This window comes from Anguilla anguilla, chromosome 4, assembly GCF_013347855.1.
Source record: "Anguilla anguilla isolate fAngAng1 chromosome 4, fAngAng1.pri, whole genome shotgun sequence".
Taxonomy (NCBI): Eukaryota; Metazoa; Chordata; class Actinopteri; order Anguilliformes; family Anguillidae; genus Anguilla; species Anguilla anguilla.
The window spans coordinates 33,668,531-33,692,503 of NC_049204.1; the positions used below are offsets into that span (position 1 = coordinate 33,668,531).

The 23,973-nt window shown below is 43.4% G+C and overlaps 2 protein-coding genes across 3 annotated transcripts in view; both read right to left on the minus strand.

The window, feature by feature from the left end:
• Positions 1 to 2,385: 2,385 nt before the first annotated feature.
• Positions 2,386 to 6,560, minus strand: LOC118226509 (gap junction delta-4 protein). Its single transcript, XM_035416213.1, has 2 exons — positions 6,358 to 6,560; positions 2,386 to 4,854 (listed from the first exon to the last, which is right to left on the minus strand). Exons 1-2 carry the CDS (start codon positions 6,419 to 6,421, stop codon positions 3,665 to 3,667), a joined length of 1,254 nt encoding a protein of 417 aa, XP_035272104.1. The 5' UTR covers positions 6,422 to 6,560; the 3' UTR covers positions 2,386 to 3,664.
• Positions 6,561 to 9,725: 3,165 nt separating this feature from the next.
• ccny (cyclin Y) overlaps positions 9,726 to 23,973 on the minus strand; it is a 61,271-nt gene continuing 47,023 nt past the window's right edge. For both annotated transcript variants that reach the window (XM_035414571.1, XM_035414570.1), the window contains 3 exons: positions 18,083 to 18,249; positions 15,815 to 15,977; positions 9,726 to 14,532 (listed from right to left, as the gene is read on the minus strand). In XM_035414571.1, coding sequence (XP_035270462.1) covers positions 14,416 to 14,532; positions 15,815 to 15,977; positions 18,083 to 18,249 — 447 coding nt within the window. In that variant the 3' untranslated portion in view covers positions 9,726 to 14,415. The remainder of the gene's footprint in view (positions 14,533 to 15,814; positions 15,978 to 18,082; positions 18,250 to 23,973) is intronic.

The following is a 23,973-nucleotide window of genomic DNA, read 5'->3' on the forward strand; positions in this document are numbered from 1 at the left end:
ATGCTATACCACATCCCTCCCCCAACCCCCCCCCCCCCCCCCCCCCCCCCCCCCCCCCCCCCCCTCCCCCCGTGCACAAGGAACACTGCGTTCTGTCTGTCTGTGGGTGACTCACTGATACAGACAAAAGAATCATGTTTCCTTTTGAGGAAGCCTTCACTTTTTATCTCCTGACTGAGCTGTTTCCCAGCCACTGCCACTGCACTTCAGGCTTTGTGACACCAGGGGGCACCGTGTGCTCTGCACTGTGTGGCGTGGGAAGGCACTCCTCTCCTCGGTGTTCCACTGTGCCCTGTAAAGTTCTCCTTTCATGACAGCTGATCTGAGATCAGTGGGGAGAAGAGTGGAGGGTCCCGAACAGAAGAGGAAAAGGAACAGTCTTAAACAGTGATTGGGCTGCCTGTTGGTTGAGGGATAGCTATCATCTATTAACAGACAATAATATGCTTATTGTTACAGTATACTTGCCATAAGGACACAAAGTGTGATGTAATTTGAACAATGTCATTTGTTTATGGTTTTATAAGAGTGCTTCAGAGCTGTAAGATTCATTTTATGAAGTGTACCATAAATTGTGTTTTCTGCTTTAGTCATGTTTAGTCCAATCTTGGGGGAAAGTGATATTGAATACAATTTTGACAAATAATGTGGATAAAATACTGGTATCTTATTGTGATCAAAGTGCTGTTGATAGGCTGTTAACAACCCTGAGTCACAGGAAGGTTACCAGTCATTCCGCCCTAAATGCTCCTTTACACAATTTTGCCACTAGAGGGCAGTGTATCTTTTTACAGGTTATTTAGTTAGTTTTGCTATTTTTCACAATTGGTAAAACATATTGCACTCAGAAACTGAGAACTATAAAAAACAGACCTTATCTATGTGTATATACATGTGTATATAAAAAAGGAAACTTAACTGTTAAATGTATTGTCTTGCATTTTACTAACATTAACAGCTATGAACACAAGACTTATATTAGTACTTGCAAAAAGAAAGTTATGGGCTCACAGACATAAAACAGAAACACTTTGGACAGCATTGGTGAATTGAGTGATTGTTCTATTGAACAGTTGAGGATGAGACTGATTTAAATTTTGTTGTTGTTGTTTTTTAATTGTTGAAGATGTTTTATATCATTGGATGACTATTGTGTACTGCCTCAGATAAGATGGCATGGGAATCTATATTTTCACAGCATTATTATTATTTTATTAAAACAGCATTATGCCTTATATTATTATAATTGTCTAACTTTATATTATTGTTGGATTTTCACAAAGTAGACCATATAAATTGCAATGCCTTTCTCAAAAAATATTAAAAATGCAACAAAGAAATTAAATATAGGTACATCACAGAAACATAAACAATCACGTATCTGTTTTATGAGCAATAGCTTGCAGTCTTATTTAGTGAATAAGCATTATATACTAGAGATAAAAAAAAGAAAAATTATAAAATAAGTTATCATACCATAATAATTCCAAAATAAACTAGAAAACATTTGAACCCAGAAAGGTCTTGCAAGATTGAAGCAAGTGTTATCATCAAGGCAGCCTGGCTCCTGTATAAATTGCTATTTAAGACAACCACCATTTTAAAAGAATTCAATGAACAAAGCATTTTCCTTCACATAATATACAGTACCGGCCAAAAGTATTAGGACATCTGGAGTTAAAAAAAAAAGTCAAACTGTAACTATAATCTTCTGGTCTAAAAGGATGTTTATCTGCAAAAAAGCCCTTGCTATGTGCTGTTAACAAAAGAAAAGTCTGCAGTTGGCCAAGAACCATCATTGTTGCTGTTTCACTGTAGTCAGGGCAACTGGTTTCTCTCTAGCTGCATTGAGTTCTTCCTGTAGTTGTGGAGCAATTTTACAATGGTTTCTTTTGTTAGACACCACAAGATATTTGTTACTGTTACTTGATCTTCTTGGTCTTCTCCTGTTTATATTACTGCTCATCAGTTGGATTTTTCTGAATGTATATGAACACTGCACCTGGACATCTTGAGCTTTTTTGCAATATCTCACAGGGAATTACCTTGCCACAACATATTTACTTGGCTAAGGCCTTCTTCTTTGTCATATTTCTTGCAGCTTTAGTGCCTATTTTACTCACACTACAGGCCAATGGTATTAGGCTACCTGTGGTAATGTAGATAAGATTTCAGTTTAATTACCCATTGTCGGACCTCCCATTATCCATTTGCAAAACGATTGGATAGACTTCCAATAATTTGTTTAATTGAAATTAAAGCCAAAGGAAGCATCAGATTATGTTTCAGTCAAACTGTTATTGTAGGTAGAAATAGAAAAAATGTTTATACTTTTTGTTATTCAATACATGCACATATATCAACTGAATTCTTCTGTACCTAAGGTTTTTTAAAAGAAAATCACTGGTGGCCCAATACTTTTGGTCTGTACTGTATATCTGATATCAAAAATTATGTTTCCACCGGTCTGAACTGACAATAAACTGAAGACAGTGAAGAGAAACAGTACTTTGGCTGCAGCATCTGAAATCTTCTAGAAAACAACTAGTATGTTAACAAAGATAATGCTTCAGTGTTTTTAGAGACCTGACATTATCATGAATATAGCCCCTGTAATCTCAGCAGATGATGGTAATCATGTTTCTGCTGTTGAAAAGTAATGGAATACACATTGATACACAGTAATAATACAACTTGCTGATGATACAACTTCAGCCAATTGCACAAAAGTCCTTCCCCACAATAACAACTGCAATTTCTCATCATTTAAAACCTTGCCATTTTTGAAAATTAAGAAATTAAAATGATTAAGCGCAAGTAAAACATCTTCTTGAAACATTCATACTAGTACAATATTCATAAAATATTCATTGCTGTTTCTTCTGACTGACACAACTTTGACTCAAATAAAAAACAAAATTGTAGGGCATTCAGAAAGGTAATTTGGCAGAGGCGAAATGAATACCACGATGTCTGGCATCCCACAGCTTGAAGGGCAGATATCGAGGCGGTCTCCCCTTACAGCTGAACGGTTGCGCTCTATTTTCGTTGTCATATATGTCTAAAGCACACTCCTTAATCCCCCTGGGTCCTTAAAATAGTGTGACAAGCCAGCTCCATAAATACTGAGCATGCTCTGGCAGTAATTGCTTAGGGAGCTGGTGTCCACCAGGAGATGGCCTGTCCTTGATGGCAAAGGGCTCTGCTCAGTTCTGCGGGGCTCTGAGGCTCTGGAACAAGCCGTCCCTCACCCAGGACGCCTGCTTTACGCGAGGCTCAGCCCAGGTTCACAGGGTTCCGTGTGCTGGCCCTCGCCCCAGGGCCCGGGCCCACAGAACCGGTATGGGGCCTGGTGTCTGGGCAACAAGGGGCCCGACCTTGCTTGCTGACCCGGTGACAGAGCTGACCCGGGCTTATGACTCAGAGAACAGCTGAGGCTCATAACAGTTGCTATGGCGAAGGTCAGGACAGCCGACTGTCACTCCAGGTAGCCATTTTCCGGGGCGTACAGTACAGGACACTGCCTCAGAGGGGAATTCACCTCACGGCGCATACTTCCGTATTACTCCAGCCTCAGCACTGCAGGTTCTGGCTCAATGCACATGTTTCAACAGCCCCCTGTTCAGTACTGAAACTCTGCATAGTACTGAGCCAGCACTGCTGCTCACACCCACTCAGACCGCTTCTCCTGCATGTCGCTGCTGTTGGACTGCAGCTCTGAGGCCAGCTCCACCAGAGTGTACTGGCCCACCCTCCGACCGCACAGCTCCGGGGTGGGCGGGGCCGCGGCCTTGTCCCGCCGGGGGGGCGGGGGCGGCTTCAGGCGGCTGTGCTTGCAGACGCGGATGGACCGCGGCGTCCCCCTGGCGTCGGTCGGGCAGAGCGGGGCGTCGCTGCCCTCGCGTTCGGGCGCATCCTCCTGGGCCTGCACGTACACGTTGTTGCCGTTGGCGTTGGCGCCGTTGCCTGGCAGCGGCAGCGGCGGCGGTGGAGGCGGGAAACCGTCGCAGGCGGCGGTCTGGCGGCCGGGCGCCTCCAGGCGGACGGACGCCGCCTCGTCGGTGCTGGACTTGCTGGCCGCCCTCTTGCGGAAGGCGGCGGAGGTCACGAGGTCGCGGGCGAGCGGGAGCGGGAGCTCCGCCCCCACGCTCCTCCCGCTCGGGGGCGAGAGGTAGTACTGCTCCTCCTCGTACGCCTTCTCCACCACCGTCTTGCTCCCGCTCCTCTGCTGGACTGACCACTCGATGGCGCAGACGAGGTCGGCGAAGTTGAGCAGGAAGGACAGGGCGCTCACCGCCAGCATGAAGTTGAGCATGACCGTCTTCTCCGTGGGCCGGGAGATGTAGCAGTCCACGGTGGTGGTGCAGGGCGCCTGCTGGCACAGGAACTGCTTGGGGATGTGGAAGCCGAACAGGTAGTAGTGCGCCACGCCGAAGCCGGCCTCCAGCACCATGCGCAGCAGCAGGTGGACCACGTAGGCGGCCGTGAAGCTGCGGGCCCCGCCCCTCTCCGTCCCGCTCGGAGAGGCGGCCTTCCCGCCAGGCTCCCGCCGGGCCTTGTACGGGGGCGCGGCTTTGGCCCTGCCGGGGGCGCGGCCCTCCGCGGCGAGGCCCCGGGACACTTTGTGGACGACGTGGACCACGAACACCAGGTAGGGCAGGCAGAGCGTGGTGAGCTGCACCAGCCAGAACCTGAACAGGGAGAGCGGGGAGAAGACGTCGTAGCACACGTTGGCGCAGCCTGGCTGGATGGTGTTGCAGACGAAGCGCTCCTGCTCGTCCTGGTAGAGGGGGTACCCCGCCAGCAGGAGCACCAGGACCCTCAGCAGGACCATCAGCACCAGCCAGATCTTCCCTATCCAACCCAATCACAAATAGAGATATTCAGGCACACTCCCATGGTCAGTCAATAACACGCACGTGGACATTCAGTTACACATTTCCCAACCTGAGCCAATCACGGACATAGAGACATTCAGGTACACTTCCCTGACTGAGCCAATCACAGTCACAGAGACATTCAGGCGCACATGCTTCACACGCTTCAGAAGCATTTTCAAGGACAGAGACAGCGGCCAGCCAGGAAGCTCTTGGTTTAATGCCCCCCCTCCCCCCCCCCATACCCTGAGGATGTACAAAATGAAAGGCAACACACTGCGCCTCCCTTGAATTTCTTTTACTGTTAGTGACATGCCCCAACATTTGCATAGAGTGCTTCCCCAGACCGCCTTCGAGACACTTCAAAGTCAAAGAGGAGTTCATTTTATCCTTTTCATGAGACCTACTTTAAAGGCAGATTCAGTCCAACAATCAGACCCCGTTGCTTTTTGTTAAATTTTAATTTCCCCCTCATTTGTGGCTGTTAAGATTGATTATGATCATGAACGTACAGAAATGATCGTTTTTGTCTCTGTTTAAACGAGTGAGTGCCCTTTAGCATAATGGCTGTTTGCCTTTGGGAACTTTTTACAATAAGCACCTTGCTGCGAGACTGCGGTTTTTTAAATGTTCCTTTGAAACAAAACACCTGACAGACTCAAACATTTTCAACTCAATATCTTGAAAGGAATGTTTCAAAAATATATGAAAGATTCTCCCTGGTGCATCACATGTTTAAAGTGGCCTTTTGAATTTTCACAGCAGACCTTTTTCAGTGGAGTCACTAAGCAATGTTTTTATGAGTATTGTAATTTTCCCTGTGTATTCTGTTAACTGAGTTTTCTTAAAATATTGATATATTTCATAGCGTCTAAAGAGAATGTTTTCTGGTAATCCTACTTTCCAAGCCTTATACATTAAAACCATTTTTGTTTATAGCTAAACTATTAAGTCCATTGAACTACCCTTTAAAATAAAAAGAGCCTTGACCTTAATCTTTAAAGTATCAACTAAGTCCAAGGATAATGGAATATTCCAAGAACTCCAAATTTCTATGCTATAGGTAGAGTATCTACTTAAGCTCAAACTTAATGCTGCACTAGGTAAGATTCAGTTTCTTTTTCACTAAAGTGATATGGCAGAAAGACCCATGTAATTTCACTCTCCTTTGGGGTGTCAGTTCAAAGCTACAACAGTCGTAATTGGGATTTTCTTTGGTGATGAGCGGGCTCATTGCAAACAGTAAATGTGTATCGTACTGACAAAAAAAGAAAGGCAAACTCATTCATGGTGCAGTATGTATACCAGAACAGAAATGCCCATACACATACGTACTAGCTATGATCAAAAGTAATTTAATGTAGTGATGCAATTATCTTATTGTGGATTTCACATAATTACTGGGTGTCAGTATGACTGTTGCAAAATTTGAAATGACAGTCTCGTTTGATGTGCAGTGGCGTGTGGTCAGAATACGCACCCACAATGGTGATGTTGTGGTTCAGAGCGAGGAAGAGGACCTCAGCGGCGCTCTGTCTCCCCATGTTGCAGGCGCAGACCTCCAGGACAGCGGTAGCCGCGCCGCGGGCTAAGCTCTTAGGTTACCGGGACGGTGGCCGCCTGGGTCGAGCGAGGAGAGGCGGCAGGCTTACGGGAGCAGGTGACAGTCAGGTGACACAAAAACCTCTGGGAACGAAAACCACGGACTCCGAGCCCTGTCGTACCGCCGCCCTTTTTTTCCGTAAGGTGCACCCTGGACTGAACCCCCAGTTCAGGAGAACGCCCCCTCCCTCCAAAAACCTGCTCCCGTCTTAGCTCTCTGCTTCTTTGTCTCCCCTCTCTTCTAGTAACAACTGCTCTCAGACAACAGAAGACAGGAGACGTGAGCCCCATTGTGGCTATTCTTACTGTCCAACGGCATGTGAGCATCCTGGCATTGCTGAGATATTTTGGGGCCTGTCGTCCTTGCAGGAGAATAGCAAGCCTCCGGATTACTCATTAAATTCAGGTATTAAGTTCTCACAGACAATGGAAAATATTCAATGCTGAATGACTCAACGAGTGTCTGACACAAGCCTCTCTGTATAATTACAATCTTCATGTCTTTTGAAATATGTCCACGCAGCATTCGATTGATCAATAACAAAATCTGAAACACGGATGGACGCTTATAATATCAAGCAAATGTTGAAAAGTCTGGTCCTTAAAACCCACACCCCAAAAAATCCAGTAATGTTTGGCAAGTTAGACACAGGCAGAGAAGTCATTAAAATGTCACTCAGCTAGTTTCATGGCTCAGGATTGGCAAACGGTATGGGCATTAAGCCATTGATATGCATTTAGCTGATGGGCACCGCAGCATCGCTAGGTTACAAGTGGACCAAGTGGCAGAGTGGGTGATTATCGGACCCAGAATTCTCTGTGGATGCCGCTTTTTGGAGAGACAACTGGGCATCCAAGTAAATATGCAGCGTGCCCCACTAATGTGTCGAGATTTATGGTTGTTGAAATGAGTAAATGCCCAGCAATAATCACTCAGAGAGCTTATAAAGGGCTCAAACAATATTACATAACCAAGCAACCTGCGCCTCTTAGCCAACGGCTGAATTGTAGGGATTGCTCATTGTGTGTAGCAGAACCTTGGTGCTAGCAGCACACGCAGCGCAACAGAAATTATTTATAAGTGAGAACTCTATTGTCACCAGGGTGAGCGCTTTTAAAGCTATGGTTGACATCGCTGAAATACACAGTGAATGAGGTCTCTTTGTGTGACACAATTACCAGTACCTTGATTGTGTAATTATGGTAGTCTAATGTGTGCATAGACTATCTGCTCAGGCTTGGTGATTTGTTGCTGATAGTCAATAGACGCAATTAGATTTGTTTTGACTAGCAGAGCCACATAGCTGTCGTGATTTACAGACCAGCATTAGAGTATGCACTGTTAAAATACGAAATATCAGTCCCGCGGTTCCGTACACAGTTACTGGGCTGCACAAGTTATATGCAAACTGACAGGTGAATAAACCTCCTGTGTTATCCTGTATGCGGAGTGTCAGATTAGCCATTCAAGGCCAGAGTGGTGCTGGAGCTGTGGGTGGCTCTGAGACAGGAGTGTTGACAGATAACAACAACAACAGCACGCAAAGAAAAATCACTTAATACGCTATCACCACCTACGCATACACAAACAATTATCCATGCATGCACACACCACACATACATCTACATCCACACACACCTATTCGGCCTTTTTTTATTAATCACTAATAGGAATGGTGCAAACTTAATATCTGGTATGTCATATTTCTAACCACACACTATACACACTTTATCTACAGAAAAGAGGTGTGAGGATGGTTTTGTTTCCATTAGACTACAAAAAATGACTCAGCCCTGTTAACAAAACAAAACGCTGGAGTTGAAAATCAACTGACGAGCAAGGTAATTACTACTTGAAATATTAAATGAAAAATCTGGGTTAATGCATCAGATTAAACATAGTCTTTAGAAATATGGGAATGTGGATATAGCTGGAGGTTTCTTTTCTTTTTCTTTTTTGCTGTGTAGGCAGATCAAATCTGTATGATAGGGGAAAAAAACAACTAAGTAAAGCATTTTCACCCCGCCAGGCACCAGTGGAATAAAGTCACTCCTTTTACAATAAGAACAGCAGTTTGGAGATGCAGGAGGGGACTACTGGGAACTCCTGTCCCAGGGAATTTAACTACATTTTACAGCAATAAGGTAAGCTTGAGGAGCACTGAATAGTGTCACATTTGGTGGCTGTGTCCGCCAAATTAATCACACAATCTACATTTCATGTTTGTATATTTGTATGAAAGGTTTTTATATACATGTAGTATTGAATTCCTTCTGGTTCCCACTGTTTAATGTTGCCTCTTCAGAAGTCCTGTTGGATTACAATGCACTGCCTATTAACAGGTGTTAACCCAGAGCTGCCTGCTAATGAAGGCCCCTCCTCCTGTTGAGCATGACGGTGAGGACATTTAGCCCCTCCTCCAGGCATGTTACCTTAAAGGTACATTTTAGAGGATGTGAGGAGCTGGAAGAGGGGGCTCTATTGGCAGTTAATCGCCTATTTAATGGGTAAATACCAGGTGAAATGGGCTTTTAAAGAAGCCTTCTACACCCAAACGCTAAAGGGCACTTCATGTGCTATTACTTGGATTCCAACCAATAAAGGTTGAACTTTTATTCTGATTTTGAATGCTTAACTCCACAAATGTTTTGTTTAATGTTCAGTTATTTCATGTTTAAAAAAAAAAAAAATTAAATTTCTATGCTTGAATTGTATTTGGGTGTATTCAAAAACAATGCATGGTGTCTCCATCTCACACATGTAAGTACACAGAATAGCTTAATATTCTCCCTAGACTCAGAAAAAAAGGTTTTGAAAGTATTTAAATTTTTGACATAATACAAGTGCCTTGAATGACAAAAACATTGTGGAAAAAACATTTTCAAAAACATTATTTTCCTTTTATTGAGTGTCCCTTGTAGTGTAGTTTTCAGCATAGTAGAATATACGGTTCTTGAGATTAAAACAAGAGATGCACGTCCCCTCCAGTGGACAAAAATGAATTGCTGGGTATTAGGATACCATAAAAAAATTAAAAGTAATGATTAGCAGCATCACTGCTCAAACAACAGTTCCCCATGATCTCTTCTTGAACACAGCCCCATATAAACATGTTTAACTGACTAAACATGCTTATCCAGACCAATCCTACACTGGAAATTACTGCCATACATAAAACATAAGACGCTCCTTCATTCGCGAGCAAGGCCGAAGGACATTCACACAAAATACAGATAGTTCTTCAATGAAAGCAGAGAAGGCCTTTTTATTGCAAGTTTGAAATGTTTATTTCTTGTGTAGTTTTCTAAACATCTTTTATGAAACTGGACTGTCAGTAAAATGATAGTTTAAAAAGGACAGCATGCAGCAACTCCGTCCCCAGTCGCAATGAAATGCAGGACCAAGACCACTATGCAAACAGACCAAGAAAGAAAGAAATAAAAGAGAGAGATACAATCAGAGAGAATACCCAAGAACCACTGCTCTGCATTTGGCAAACTGAGAACAGGAGCGGAGCGAAGGCTAGCATACAGATCGAACCCAGAGGAGTGAACAGAAAACTGAAGCAGAATAGCACAAGTAAGGATAGAAGGCTAAACAGAATCCACCTTTACAGCAGTCATTTTGTTAGCACAGGAAACCACAAATAGTATAAAGACATTAAAAATTTTAATTTGTAAATCCTAAATTTAAAAAAGAAAGGAAACGACTCTATGCAGAGGTAGAGTTCAGTGCACAATGCTATAACACCAATCACCAGTCTACCACAGGCTTAGCCCTGACGGACTGAGTTTACTTTAGTTCTGAGATTAACACCAGGCTGTATGTACACACATACGATAAATAAGATATACAATCTTCAAATAATTCAAACATTTCACAAGAATATCTCCACTTTTTCCCAAGGACAAATTCTTATGTCTTTCACAGCTTCATGCAGTTGTTTCATTTCCAGATTCTCAGTCATTCCAGATGGTGTGCAGAAAGGACCACAATGCACTGCAATTCTCCTCCACTCATTACCAGGGCCGGTCCTTCATTATATTTATACTCCAGTACAGCACCATCACTTTTTACATATTGGCAATGAACATCATATTGTGTTTGTCCTGCCACTGACATATGCATGAGCTCAACAGTGTGTTTTGAGGCTACAAACATGACTAACCAAGCTAGACCATATTTCCAGTTCCTTCAGCTTCATTAGTACAAAAAACCAGGGACTGAATTCAACTTCAGCATAAATCCTTAATATAACTTGTGCAAGGGTGTCTTAATTTCAAATGTGTGTGTGTGTGTGTGTGAGAAAGAGAGTATGGGGGGGGGGGGGGGTAGTATGTGAGAGAAAGTAAGAGAGAGAGTGTAGGTTAAGACAACATAGGGACATGAATCAACATGTGGGCAATTGAAAATGTCCCTTTACTTGGATAACAACCACAGATGTAGAAACATGAGCCAAAATGCAAATATATCACCTAATTAAGTCTCAGTGTAAGCTTCAGTAACACCACCTCAGGCTGCTGACGTATTAATGATAACATGCAGTCATTAAATCACATTGCAAATGAAGCACAAATAATTAGGCCATGATTATATGAAACAATTATATGAAACGAGTTTGAAACGATATGGCTGTCCACAATGATTTCACCATTCATTTTGTAAATGCAATTATCTTCGACTGGACAAAGCAAGTGCATCAATTTTGAGTACAAGTGGTTTCCTTGCAATGTGAACTGAACTGACAACACTACTTTGAAATAAAATAATGGCAGCGCACCATTGTAGTTCAATTATATCAGCCTGGATTTTTATTGGAAGTACTTAGCTAATCAGCTAATTGGTTATTTTGTGTCAAAATCTTGAATTCAATGTACTAAAGTAATTTCTCTATGTTATATACATTTCTTTGGTCGTGAGAATATTTTTCAATTTTTTATAACTAGTGATTTTATGATTCAGGTACAATAAGGGGCTTTATCATAATATTGCTCATTTAACAGGTGTAAGAGCAAAATGGTATCACATTATTTGTACATACTTTCCTTAGTCCTGATTCTATATTTCAATGCAAATCAGATGGTACAGTAAGTACCAATCACTGATTGTGCACGGAAGATGGGTTACAAGAATGAAAAATTGGGTTTAAAACTTAAAACACCTTTTGGACACTTTCATAAACATTTATGCATTTACTCTGAGCCAGATAATTCACCCTTCCTTATCATATTCAAGAATGTTTAGACTTACAGAAATGAAATGGGGAAATGTTCACAGAAAAATCAATGGAACCATTGCTCATAATGTGAAGTATAATAAAATACTGCTAATTCTTTTTTTTATCAAACAATAAATTACCAATATAAAACATTTTTGCTGAGTTTGTCATTTCTGTTCAATTCATTACAACTGATCCGGACTAAAATAAGGGGAAAAATGAAACCATCATCATTTTCCATCACATAAATACTGACCAGTTATTGACTATAAATATTTCAATATTTCAGCACATTTTTAAGTTATAGTCTCAAGAGATTTTATGTACACTTTACAAAATTAATTTCCAAAATACCTACTTTGTTCTATTTCATATCATTGTCTTTAATCTTAGGGGTTCGAGATTGGAGACCACTTATCTCTCTAGTGCTGCATGATGTACTCGGAAAATAAATATTTAAGAGAGCGGATGCTAATCACGTGCTCCTTGTGTTCTGTCACATATGGAAGAACAGGATGCAACGGGATCTTAGTACAGGCATCAGCGAATTCAAAAGCTAAATGAGCCTGCCATCCCGTTCTCCTACAAGCGTGATCATTTATATTCTTCCTGATAGAATAAGAAATAAAACCGCATCTCTTGAGCATTTGAAAATGGAAAATTCCACAGTCCAACAAGTCAAAAATCCAGGAACATGTACGCAAACACTCCCAGGGGTTATTATTCTCTTTTTGGACTGCCTGTACTTCCTCTTACTCTAGATGCACCACATGCTATGATAACCAACATGCATATCTTTCAAGGGACAACCAAGCTTTTGGGCGTCAGGGTCATATTTGGATGTCATGGGTTGACTGGTGGTACTGAACCTCCACTGCTAGGTGAATGGCCACACTGTGCTTTCACAGCCTCTCCACACATGCTTCTTGTGGTTTACTTGATTGGCTAATTGTTACATTGTAAACATGGTCGTTGAGGGAGTATGTTAATTACTTTGGGTGACTGGTTCGGTTTAGGCTGAGAATCAGCTCACGAGAGCCAGGTAAAGAACAAATTCATCTCCCTCCCTCATAAAAAAAAACAAAAAAATGGAATAAATAAGAAGGATTTTAAAATGCATAACAATAATCAAGGAGCAAATCATTTTTTAAAATAATTATAAAATAAAGCAATGGAAATTCAACATGACTTTTGGGCACATTGGATGGACCATTTTTTCCTTCGAAGTAGACGATTATTTCCTCTTCAAATTTAGCCTCTTTCTGTGCCTTTCGCCATCATTTGCCTTCTTTTCAAATTTACCTCTCTGACTCCACATCTCTTTTTTTATTCTCTTTCTCACCGAGTGCCCTCTCTCGTTCTGTCCGTCTGTAGCTCCTCGTCTCTCTCTCGGGTTCTCGGGGTTTCGGGTGCTGTTCCAGTGGCACCGTACGGGCGCGGCCCAGGAGAGACCCGCACTGATCAGGAACACAGGACGGCTGCCATGACCACACCCTGAGAGGGAGGCTGGTTCTGAAGGTGGTATCCCGACCCTTTAAAGGGTCACCCGAGGGAGGATAGCTATCAGAAGCAGAGGAGGAGGGAATCTAACAGACTCCATACGGTCACCCTTTCTCCCCACCGATTCTTTCACAGCAACACTCACAATTCTCTTCCTGGAAACGCGTGTTTGTAAACAACCTGAGCAGGACGAACGACTGCGAAGGAAAGCCGGTCTGTTTAGGTAGGCAATGTCAGAGCTTCTCCCTCATTACTGTCCATTCTCGTCAGTGGTCTGCCATATCTGAAGGTCCGATTCTCATAAGACAAGCCATACTCAAGTAATAAGAACATTGCAGCGATGATGAAATAATCTATACAGGAAACTGTTAGGTCCTCTTCCCTAGTCTCAAGGCCCGTGGTTCTCGGAGGTAAGAAAAGTCGCTGTCCAAAGGGCGTTCTTCGTCATCTTCCACAGAAACGCTCTCGGTTTTCTGCATTACGGCAAGAGCTCAGCTGCGCGAAGAATGGAAATAGACATTAAATATAAACTTGGCATGTTGGGGGCGTGTCAGCCCAAGAAACCGCAGCACCGTCCATTGGTCGCAGCCATTGTTTGAGAGCGGTAGAGGGAAAATATTAGGAATGTACAAAGATTCGGGAAACATTGCACATTTTATCTCATTTGTGCTTGGGAGAGGAATTTCTTCAAATCAATTAGTACTAAAACCATAGGAATGTACAAAATGTATCTGCCAAACATAAGAAACCATTGTAAATGTCTGCAAATCATTTTCTTTTCTTTTCTTTTTAAATACCAGCCATAAAAGTCAGAGAAATAGGAACAAAAGTCAGGAGAATGTTCATTGCCGCCACGGCAATTCTTTGTTGTCATTTTGCTTTTTTTCTTTTCGAATGGTGCGTGGGTCTGCAGATGCACCGTCTCCTGTCTGACTGTCCTTGGCCCAGCGACTTCACAGCCACAGATTCATACTTGTGCCAACAGGAGAGAAATCTGTACAGCAACAACAGCGGTAATAACAATGCTCAGGGACACACGCGCACAGACACACACACACACACGCACGCACACACACACACACACACACACATACACACAAATGAAAAGGTGGTCTTTTGTGCTGCAGCACACACAGGCACTGTGAAGGCATCTAGCTGAGTTTGAAAAGTTCCCCGGGGAGGACGACCCCTTCTCCTGACCCCCCCCCCAGGGCCTGTTAGGATATGATGGCGGGCGCCCATCGCACCGTGGTCAGATTGTCCGCGCTCACCGACCGCTTTTTGGCGGCTTTTCTCAAGTCCTTATATTTGTCATCACACAATCTGGAGATTGCCTGAAAAAAAAGAAGGATGAAGGCAATTATTTCACGATCCACACAAATCACAAAACTGATGACACATACCGCATGTTAAACTTTTATGAGGCCAAGCTGCCCATGTATGTAATGGCAAACTGTTCTTTTGCAAAGGGGGAGGGGTTACATTGATCAAATGAAACTGCAACTGCCAGGCCTCTGTGCCTCTTTGATGTTTCACTTCAGATAGCCCAGCAGTTTTATATACAAGACTGCAATCACTGCCAGTGCACCCAAAGATCACAGGCCCTGGTAAGACAGAAGGACATTTACTGTGTCTCTGATACAAAACTGAAGAAACATCATTATCGTTGGAGTCCAGTACAGTCTATAATTACCTATGGTACAGGCAGAACAATAGTGGGGGGTGTGGGGGGGGGGGGGGGGCGGTGGCACGCTGCTTTTGGGACATAATTATACAGAATTTATATTTTCATCTAGCACTACACTTCAGAAATGGCCTTGTTACCAAAAGGTTGCAAGTAAACAGGTCAGAAAAACTTAAATAAATATAATTTCCACTAAAATGACTGAATTCAGCATCTTTAATTTGGTCTGCGACAGCCTTAAGCAAATTGGTAGTGCAATGTCTTTTTCTGCCCATGTATTGCCACAATTTTTAACATTACATTTTAATAAAGTTTAATTCCTTCAATGCAGAAATGAAGACTTTTGTCTCCTCATTGGTCCAGAAGTGATTGCTGCAACATTTCTACAATAAACTATCTGGCTGACACCCAAGACACCTTGTGAAAGCATTTTCAGACCATGTTTAAGAGTTATAAATGGAATTACATAGTTTGGTAGTTTTCATTTTCAGATTATTATCAGCATATTCAGCCTACGTTATTCAGATTTTCATATTCAAAATAAGACCAGAACCAGGTTTTGCAGTTTGGAATAAGGCCTTTACATGGGCTGTATCGTAACCGGAATACTGCAGTATTCCAAATAAGATCGGAATAATGACGTGTATGTAAATGTGCTCAATGATGTCCCACTGCTACCACAGTATTACCCCTTAAACCTAAGCTGTGAAACTGCAGAGGTAACAGTGTACTTTGTTTTATGAAGAGAAGCCATTTTAATCCTGTCAGAGGCGAGTAAAATAATATTGTTACAGTTTGTTTTAATCGACATCACAACGCGCATACGTCACTGTTTCGACTTTACTCAAACAATATATGGCATGTCATGAGGATTGTAGCCCCCTGAGTAGTGCCGATTTGCTGTGTCAGGGCAGATGGCGTTCGGGCCACACCTCCAGTTTCTGGGCCTTCTCCCGACTGAGCGGCTCCAGGGGGAAGCTCAGGTTGTTGGCCTCGGACAGGGACCGCAGGTCAAAGTAGTATTTGGCGTAAACACTCGACGGCACGTTGATATTGAACTGCAACAGCTCAAGGAACTGCCGCTCCAGTTCATTCCTATGGAAACCAAAAGAAAAACATTGGAAAACAAATGAAATCCATCCCATTGTACTTAAAGGGGCAGTTCACCCAAAAATGAAATAAAGCATAATGTTTCCACTTAGTTTCCCTGGGATTTGACAAGTTCTAGATATCTGCTGCAGCTCACCCCGATACAATAGACCTCAAAGGGATTTTTTGTGGCACTCAAAGCACCAAAAATCTACATTTGAAAAACTCATCAGCAACATCCCTTTGCAAATATAATTACACGGTTACTCACGAACATCCACTGACCCTGTTGTGCAGTTTTATCAAAAACTACTTTCTACCAAAGTACAAAAACTGTAGGCCTATATCCACACAATCTCATCCAAAGTAAGGCAGTATTCTGGAGTGCAGTGTCAACTTTTTTTAAATTTTTTTAAAAAGTTTTTTATATCAGGGTGAGCTGCAGGTGATAACTAGAAAACTTCAAAGCTCAGCAATACTATCTGAATGGATAGACAGCACTCCGGGTAAGTGGAAGCATAGGGTTATTTCATTTTTGGATAAAATGCCCCTATAATACAAGCCTTCTCACAAAGAGCTGCAGAGCACTTTGTTGGATGCAATACATAAAATTCAGTGCAGGGTACAAGGGATATAACATGAACTGTACAAAAAAAGTAGAGCAATCATAAAATCATAATACTTACCTACCCTACTACATACAGTGACAACTACCTCACGTCTTTATGGAATATCTCATTTTTCTTGTAAGGTCCTGTACACATTATTTTATAAAACTTTATAAAACTTTGCATGTGGCATAAATTAGGTAAACGTGATGAAAAGAATATGACAAACCAATAGGCCCATATCTTTTTTCTGGACTCAGACAATACAAGCATGTGAAATCCTGAGCATCAACAAATTTTGTGATTTCATTCAGCCATTTCACTCAATAGCCAGTCATTAATAGTATTGATAAGATTTAGCAAAATCTAAACTGTATGATGTTGCATCAGCAAATCTGAACAAAATGATTCCAAGAATCTTCACAATACATTTAGGATGTCAGAATATTGCAAATCTGTCAGTTAGACACACGCAATCACCCCAGGGTTGTAGAACACAATTGTAGAGCACTGAAAGACTGTAGGATCGTCAGCAGATGCTCGCTTACAGGACTGTTGCGTTTGAAAGCCGTGATATTCATTGCAGTAGGTGAAGGTTTAAACTCCATCAACAAGGTCCACCTTTCTGCCAGAAGCCTCTTTGACTTGGAAGGTTAAACAGAGCAAGCCAGAACACAAAGCTGTTTTTCTGCCTACACAGATATTCAAATTCCTGTAGCAACAGACCAGCTAAATTTAGCCAGCAGGGGAGGCACTGAAAAAACTTCCTCCGACGGGAGAATCTCACACATTCGGTTTACTGTTGTGGTGTGTCACCCGAGCTAAGAATGCCGCGAAGACAACTGCTCCCGATGCTAACTGCACGCGCGGAGCGAGCCAAAGGGCTTGTGGGTAATGCCCTAGTCATGCTGCGCATCGCCCCTTCCAGCCGGATCATTCCTGGTTTCGATGACTCGTGCGAGCAGGAGCAGCTGGCCCATTTCCCCGGTTTGACCGCTCCCCTGGGCACCGGTGCAGATTGTTCGGAACAGCGGCGAAGGCGGAGCTTCCCGGGCCCTGCTCTGTACGCCCGGCCACACTGCTGGCAGTTGCTACGGCAACGCGGGCTGCGTTGGCAGGCTCCCCTCAGACCGCCCCGTGTCACAGCTGACTCTCGCATGGACCTCAGCCATAACGTCCAATCTACTTAGCCTAATACATATATATCCTTGTGTATGAGAATAGCATCTGTACAATCTCATAGTAAGCATTCCCATTCCACAAAATGTGTCAGTGAGCCTTAAGGCCAACGGACAGATCATGGAGGCTTGATAGAAGCAAATAATAAGAGGAGCTTCCATGGGCTGTCCACTGCTGACCTGCGAGAATTTTCATTGGTCCAAATCAGCAAGTCATCAGTAGAACCTCAGACCCCCACCCATTTTGAGTTGAGCCTTTGGCTGCAGAATCCTTGTTCCCCCATACTTGTTTGGAGCTGCTGAGGTAACTCAAACGCAGACTCACATGTCCTCCACGGTGATGTCTTTAAGGATCTGGCAGTAGTCCACGTTCCACACGGCCTGGTCGTCCCACACCTTGGAGGCCAGCAGGATGGCACCGAGGACGATCCGCTTCCAGTTGGCGGGACAGATGTCGATCTCTGCGTACGTTAAAAGCCTTTCAAGGTACACCTACGAAACGAGGCGAGAGCACGGCGTTGTTAAGGGACAAAAAAATCAATAATAAAAATCAATGCAAACCAACAGCAAACCAAGATGATTGTTTTTACAGTACAGTGAACAAGCGCCGTGTGGCAAGGTAAAAATCATGGTGCAATTTCATTTTAACATTACCTTTAACTTTTACCTTTAACTTCATTTGCAAACTCTATTCTTTTTGTACTTGGTGGAGAATACAAGGGACTGCGTAGCCAATCAGAGGCAGTTTTTTAAATAATTTGGCCAGGACCCTGGGGTGCACACCCGTATTCTTTCAGTAATAGTCCTGGGATCTTTAATGACCATGTTGAGACAAAAAACAAAAACTTCTCCCAAGTACTTTAATTTCTCGCCCAAAAGATGGCACCTTCGACAGCATAGTGCTCCCCCTTTTTTAGAGGAACCACAGAATGCCATTCATTGTCAAATAACAGCAAAATAAAGGACTGGCTACCTAGAAGATTTTAAACAAAGAGAACAGCTTAAAGTCTTCTAAAACTCTGACAATTAGGGTTGCCTTGTCTTTGAAAGTGTTTCAGATAACACCGTGCTTAACTGATTTTGCCCTTGAAAAGAGTAGAACCAGGACTATGACAAACCAATTCTTTTGTACATGAAAAATACCTTCAAGAAACATGTAGCTACAAGAATGTTTCTGAAGGGTAAATGGCTCTATTAGTAAATTACACAGAATCCTCATCTGATAGAAGTAAAGCAACAAGGTAAAAATATAGCATCTAAAATATTCATTTCTTTTCAAACGAGACTGGACTGGATTGTTTCAACGCACATAATTCTGCACTGAAAAAACTGGAAGTGCAGGGGATTAGGTGAGGTAATGGAGCAAGAGGGAAAGTGGTCAGGAGGGAAACTAAATACTGCAGAGCTGACGTAATTAGGAGCCTTTTGTGTCCTTAAAAACATAAAAGCCATTCACCACATCAATGGCAAATCTTAAGCTGAAGGAATCTTCCAAAAGGCCAGTGTAGAGCTCCACCTTTTCCACAGTGAAATAAAATAAGACACTGACACCTGTCAGAATACAACCACCGGGCTTTCACAATACCCGTGTTCAATTAAAAAAACCTCCCATTCCTGCCTACTGCTGTATTCACCCTTTCGTATGACTGCTAAACCAGAAGCTGGATTAAAAAAATAAGAAATACAAATATGAAAATAAAATGTAGAAAATAAAAATGTATTTCTTGGCTGCAGCACATGGCATTCTAATCATTGTGTTGTATTTAATCAAGACTGATTTGGAACAGGCTATGTGCGACACCAACATAGATACAGGTTTGAATGACACAACAGCTACCTCTGGCCTGATATAAAGCATTACATTACATTACAGACATTTAGCAAACGCTCCAGAGTGACTTACACAACTTTTCTTTACATTGCATCCATTTATACAGCTGGATATGTACTGAAGCAGGTTAAATACCTTGCTTAAGGGTACAATGGCAGTGTCCAAACTGGGAATCGAACCGGTGACCTTTAGGATACAAGACCAGTTCCTTACCCATTATACTACACTGCCGCACATTTCCCCTCCTTATATGTGTTACACGTATTCTGTAAGTGTGCATTAAGTGAGTGTCAGCAGGTCACGCTGTCTCCACAGGCTGCTAATAATATGCACCTGGAGCTGTGAGCCAAACCCAGTCCTCACATTCACACATCTGCTGACACGAACAAGGCTGTGTTATCCAGCTTCATTTAAATAACTGCTTATGCAACAGAGCCAGCAGGTACAACAGTGCAGTCGTTTTCCAACTTCCATCTATTGACCCATTCCTCTCCATTCCTTCTTTAGAGGGTAGTATTTACTGCACATCAGGCCTTATGGGAATGGGCCCTCCCACTGTGTAGTCCTGTTATCACCCGTCAGCTTTTCCCCTGCTGGCCCCTCTGAAAGTGAGGGACTAGTGGTGGTAGTAGGTATTACCACAAGTTAGCTGGATTAAGATACTTCAAATGCTATGCTCTCCGATAGCCCTGTGTGAATTTTATTTTACTACCTGAACTACGCCTTGCTTTAGTATCTTTTAGGGGTGCACGTTACAGAATATCAATAACCGAGATGTGCAAAGATGCCAACTTACTAAGGAAATCATATTTTATTATTATAACAAAAATTATTAAGCACAGGGCATGAGTCTAGAGAACCGAGTCTATAGCTATAGCTGCATAGCTTTGCTTATGAGTTTGACTAGTAAAAATGATTCAATAAAAAATGATAAAAATAAAAGAGGTCCAGATGAGCATGAACAGGCTACTTTTTGAGGCAAAACATTTTCACTTAATTTACAGCCTCAGCAGTGCATCACATGCATCACCCCACTGGTGTTCGAGTCGCATCATCCTATCAGCCCATCATATTATCACATCAAGACTGCTATGGAGAAACGAAACTGGTGAGCTGATTGTTTTCGCACATTGCCACAGAAAGTGATGGTGGTGGGGCGGCGGGGAGCACTCTATCCTCTGGCAGAAATTAAACTATTGTCCCAGTGTAGTGATGGAGACACTGATGGAGGCCACTGTCCTTTCTATGAGATGTTAAACCAAAGTCCTGTCACTAGCCGTTACTTATCCCCAACATATTTCCCCAAGACACCATTAGTCAACCTACCCGGATGAAACGAACCTAAATAAATATAATAGTGCATATAATCCATTTATTTACTGCATATTTCCATTGCACAATAACAAATACGTTACAGAGGGATCACACAAGTCATCACAGTACAAAGTAGGAAGTAATGCTGTATGCACTAACACGGTGAAACAACAGGAGCAATTACTTTCTTGGACAGAGAGAAATGTCAACACTAAAGAGGACAGCGTGTAGTTTGCTGCAGTTCTGTCGCAGAGGCCTGGTTACCGGTTACAGTGGCATTCGCATGCTGTTCAGCTGGTTAATTGGATGGCACACGCCAGGAACGACAGGACGTCTCTCAGCCTCTATAAATGAACATTGTGTGCGCCTTTGCTAAAGCAGCTTTTTCAGAAGCGCTGCCAGAGGAAGGCAGCAGGGGGCCTTCACACACACAAAGGCAAATTTGCCATGAGGAAAACACCCACAGCCAGCCACGTATTATTATTCAAATATAAATACAAGTAAGGCCTTATACAAGACTTCTACTGAAGTTCTACTAACTGCGCAAAGAAGTGGAATTCGCTTGTGAGCTAGATTCTGGATAACAATGTGAACACATGAAAACAAAGCAGCTGTACATTTGGTACCGAGGATTTATGGATCTCTATCATTTGTCTGGGTTTATCAGTATGGAGATCTGTCTTGAGGTGTAATATATCAGGTAAGATGTCTGTCTTCAGGTGTGTTAAGTTCATCAGGTTAGTAGATGTCTTTTAAGATGTATTGTGTTTATAAGGTAAGTAGGTCAGTCAACAGGTGTATTCTGTTTATCAAGTCCACAGGTCAGTCTGTAGATGCGTCGGATTTATTAGGCAAGCGGAGCTATCTTTAAGTGAGTTGAGTTTATCAAATGAGCTGGCTAAGAGAGCCCCGCTTTCAAATGACAGATAATAAAACGGTCAACTGAAAAGAGATACCGCAACTCTGACTTCATTTCATTTTACACTGGTATTAAAATTGCTGTTCAGGACTGCAGGATCCCTCCGGACTCATTAAGGCTTTCCTCGAACACCAAGTGATTCATTCTGGGTACATATCCAGCTGACAGTCCTGCTGTAAAGGGATCTTCGCTGTTACTAAGAGACATTAGAAAGTATTAAGCACTGTCGAGCATATAAGAACAAACCTATGGCTGAGGTGGCACTGTCCTCAACATCACTGACGTTCCAGCCCCGGCTCAGACACATGGCCTTCCAATACACATTTGGCTGTGGAGTTGCTGATTATTACCCTGAGCTAAATCTCTTTCAGGTAAATTATCTACACCAAATGACTGGGGCCTTGCTCCCAGCAATTAGCCACAATCCTTCTCTTTCTGTTATTGAGCTTCAACATACGTTTCCAACAAAGGAGTACGTTTACAAGAAGACCGTGTTTTCAAAACAGGAGTATGTTTACAAAAGCGTTTACAACAGGAGTATGTTTACAAAAGACTTCACAACAGGAATATGTTTACAATAGGAACATGTTTACAAGGAGAGTATGTTTACAATGGGAGTATGTTTAAGGAGTTTGTTTACAAGAGGAGTATGTTCACAACAAGGCTACACTTCCAACACAGTTTCTTACTTCCTAGTTTAAACTAATTTCCAAATTAAATACTAAATGTTGACAATACTGGTCCTATACCTGACTGCATTAGTGTTTGACATACATAAAAACATATTTTCTTTCAGTTTTTCAAATTTCAACATGAATATTATTCTAGATAAAACTACATCCATCTCTGGACAGCAGCAAAAAGAGGAGTTTGGCCTTGTGCAGGGGCTCCGTATGAAATGTCACGCTCCTGAATGTGCCGTGGCGACAGCGGTGGCGGGCACCAGGGAAACCGGCGGGAATCTCCACGTCACGCTGCTGCTACCCTCCCAGAGCAGCGCCGAAGTGCCCACCCAGACGGCTCCCATAACGAGGGCAGTGACAGACACGCAGCGCGAGGCGGGCTCCGCTCACGCACGAGGCGCGGCCCTCAGCACCTCCGCACTCCCCATCACCGCCACCGCCGCCCAGGGGGGACGGACCAGACGCGCTCAGGGACCTGCCAGTCTCACAAACTCATCTCCCGAATGCCAAGTCTCCCCAAAGGCAGTACACAACCACACACTGCACACCACTCGCAAAGAAAAGGTCAGCGACAGAGTGCTGGAGGGAGTGAAGGAAGTTAAAGATTTTTAACACCTCCAGGGCACACCACACAGGCATTAGATCCGCAAGCATCGATAGCAACAAACACACCAGAGGCAAACGGTGCCACTTGTCCATCCAAAGACCCATACTGAGATAGAATTCATGAAAAGCGTCAGACAAAAGAGCCATGTCGACATCCTATTATAGATAAGAATGGGAATAAGCTCTCTTCTGTCAATGAGCTGTCGTGCCATCAAATGCCGTGCAAATGCAAGTTTGGAAGGAAGAGAGGGAGATTTCTGGCACGGCAGACACGGGGCCCTAATGAGAGAGGAGGGAGGACGAACAGGAAGCCCGAAACTCGTCACTATAATTAGCCTCGGGGCGCGCGCACGTCGCCAGCATTCCCCAGCTGTATTCAATTACAGACGGCATTTGGCCACCCGGGGAGTCCCCGGGGCGCTCGGACAATACGCCGGGCCAGATTACAGCCACTCAGACACACCTGTGCATCTGTCGGGGTCGTTCCGCGGCGGTGGCCGCAGATACGCAGCCGCCTCAGCCGGGGACATCCGAGCGCGGGGCCAGCTGGAGCGGCGGCGAGGCCAGGCTCCCTCCGGACCTGCAGCTGATCTGCGACGGCGGAGGCGCTGACGCCAGGGCCCTCCGCAACGACGAGGCGCACGACCCAACAGCAGGGCGTGCGCCGCTTCCCCGCGCAGCCCAAAAGACCCCGCCCTGGGTCCCCTGCTTCTCAGAAGACTGAGGAGGAGAGCGAACTGCACACGCTCACTGCTTGGTAAAAGACCAAAACAGCCATTCAATATGAACCGGTGTGGGACAGAAGCCTTTAAATTCATAAAGTTTTTGGCTACCAAGCTTTTTCTCATCTCTCATCCTTCTCA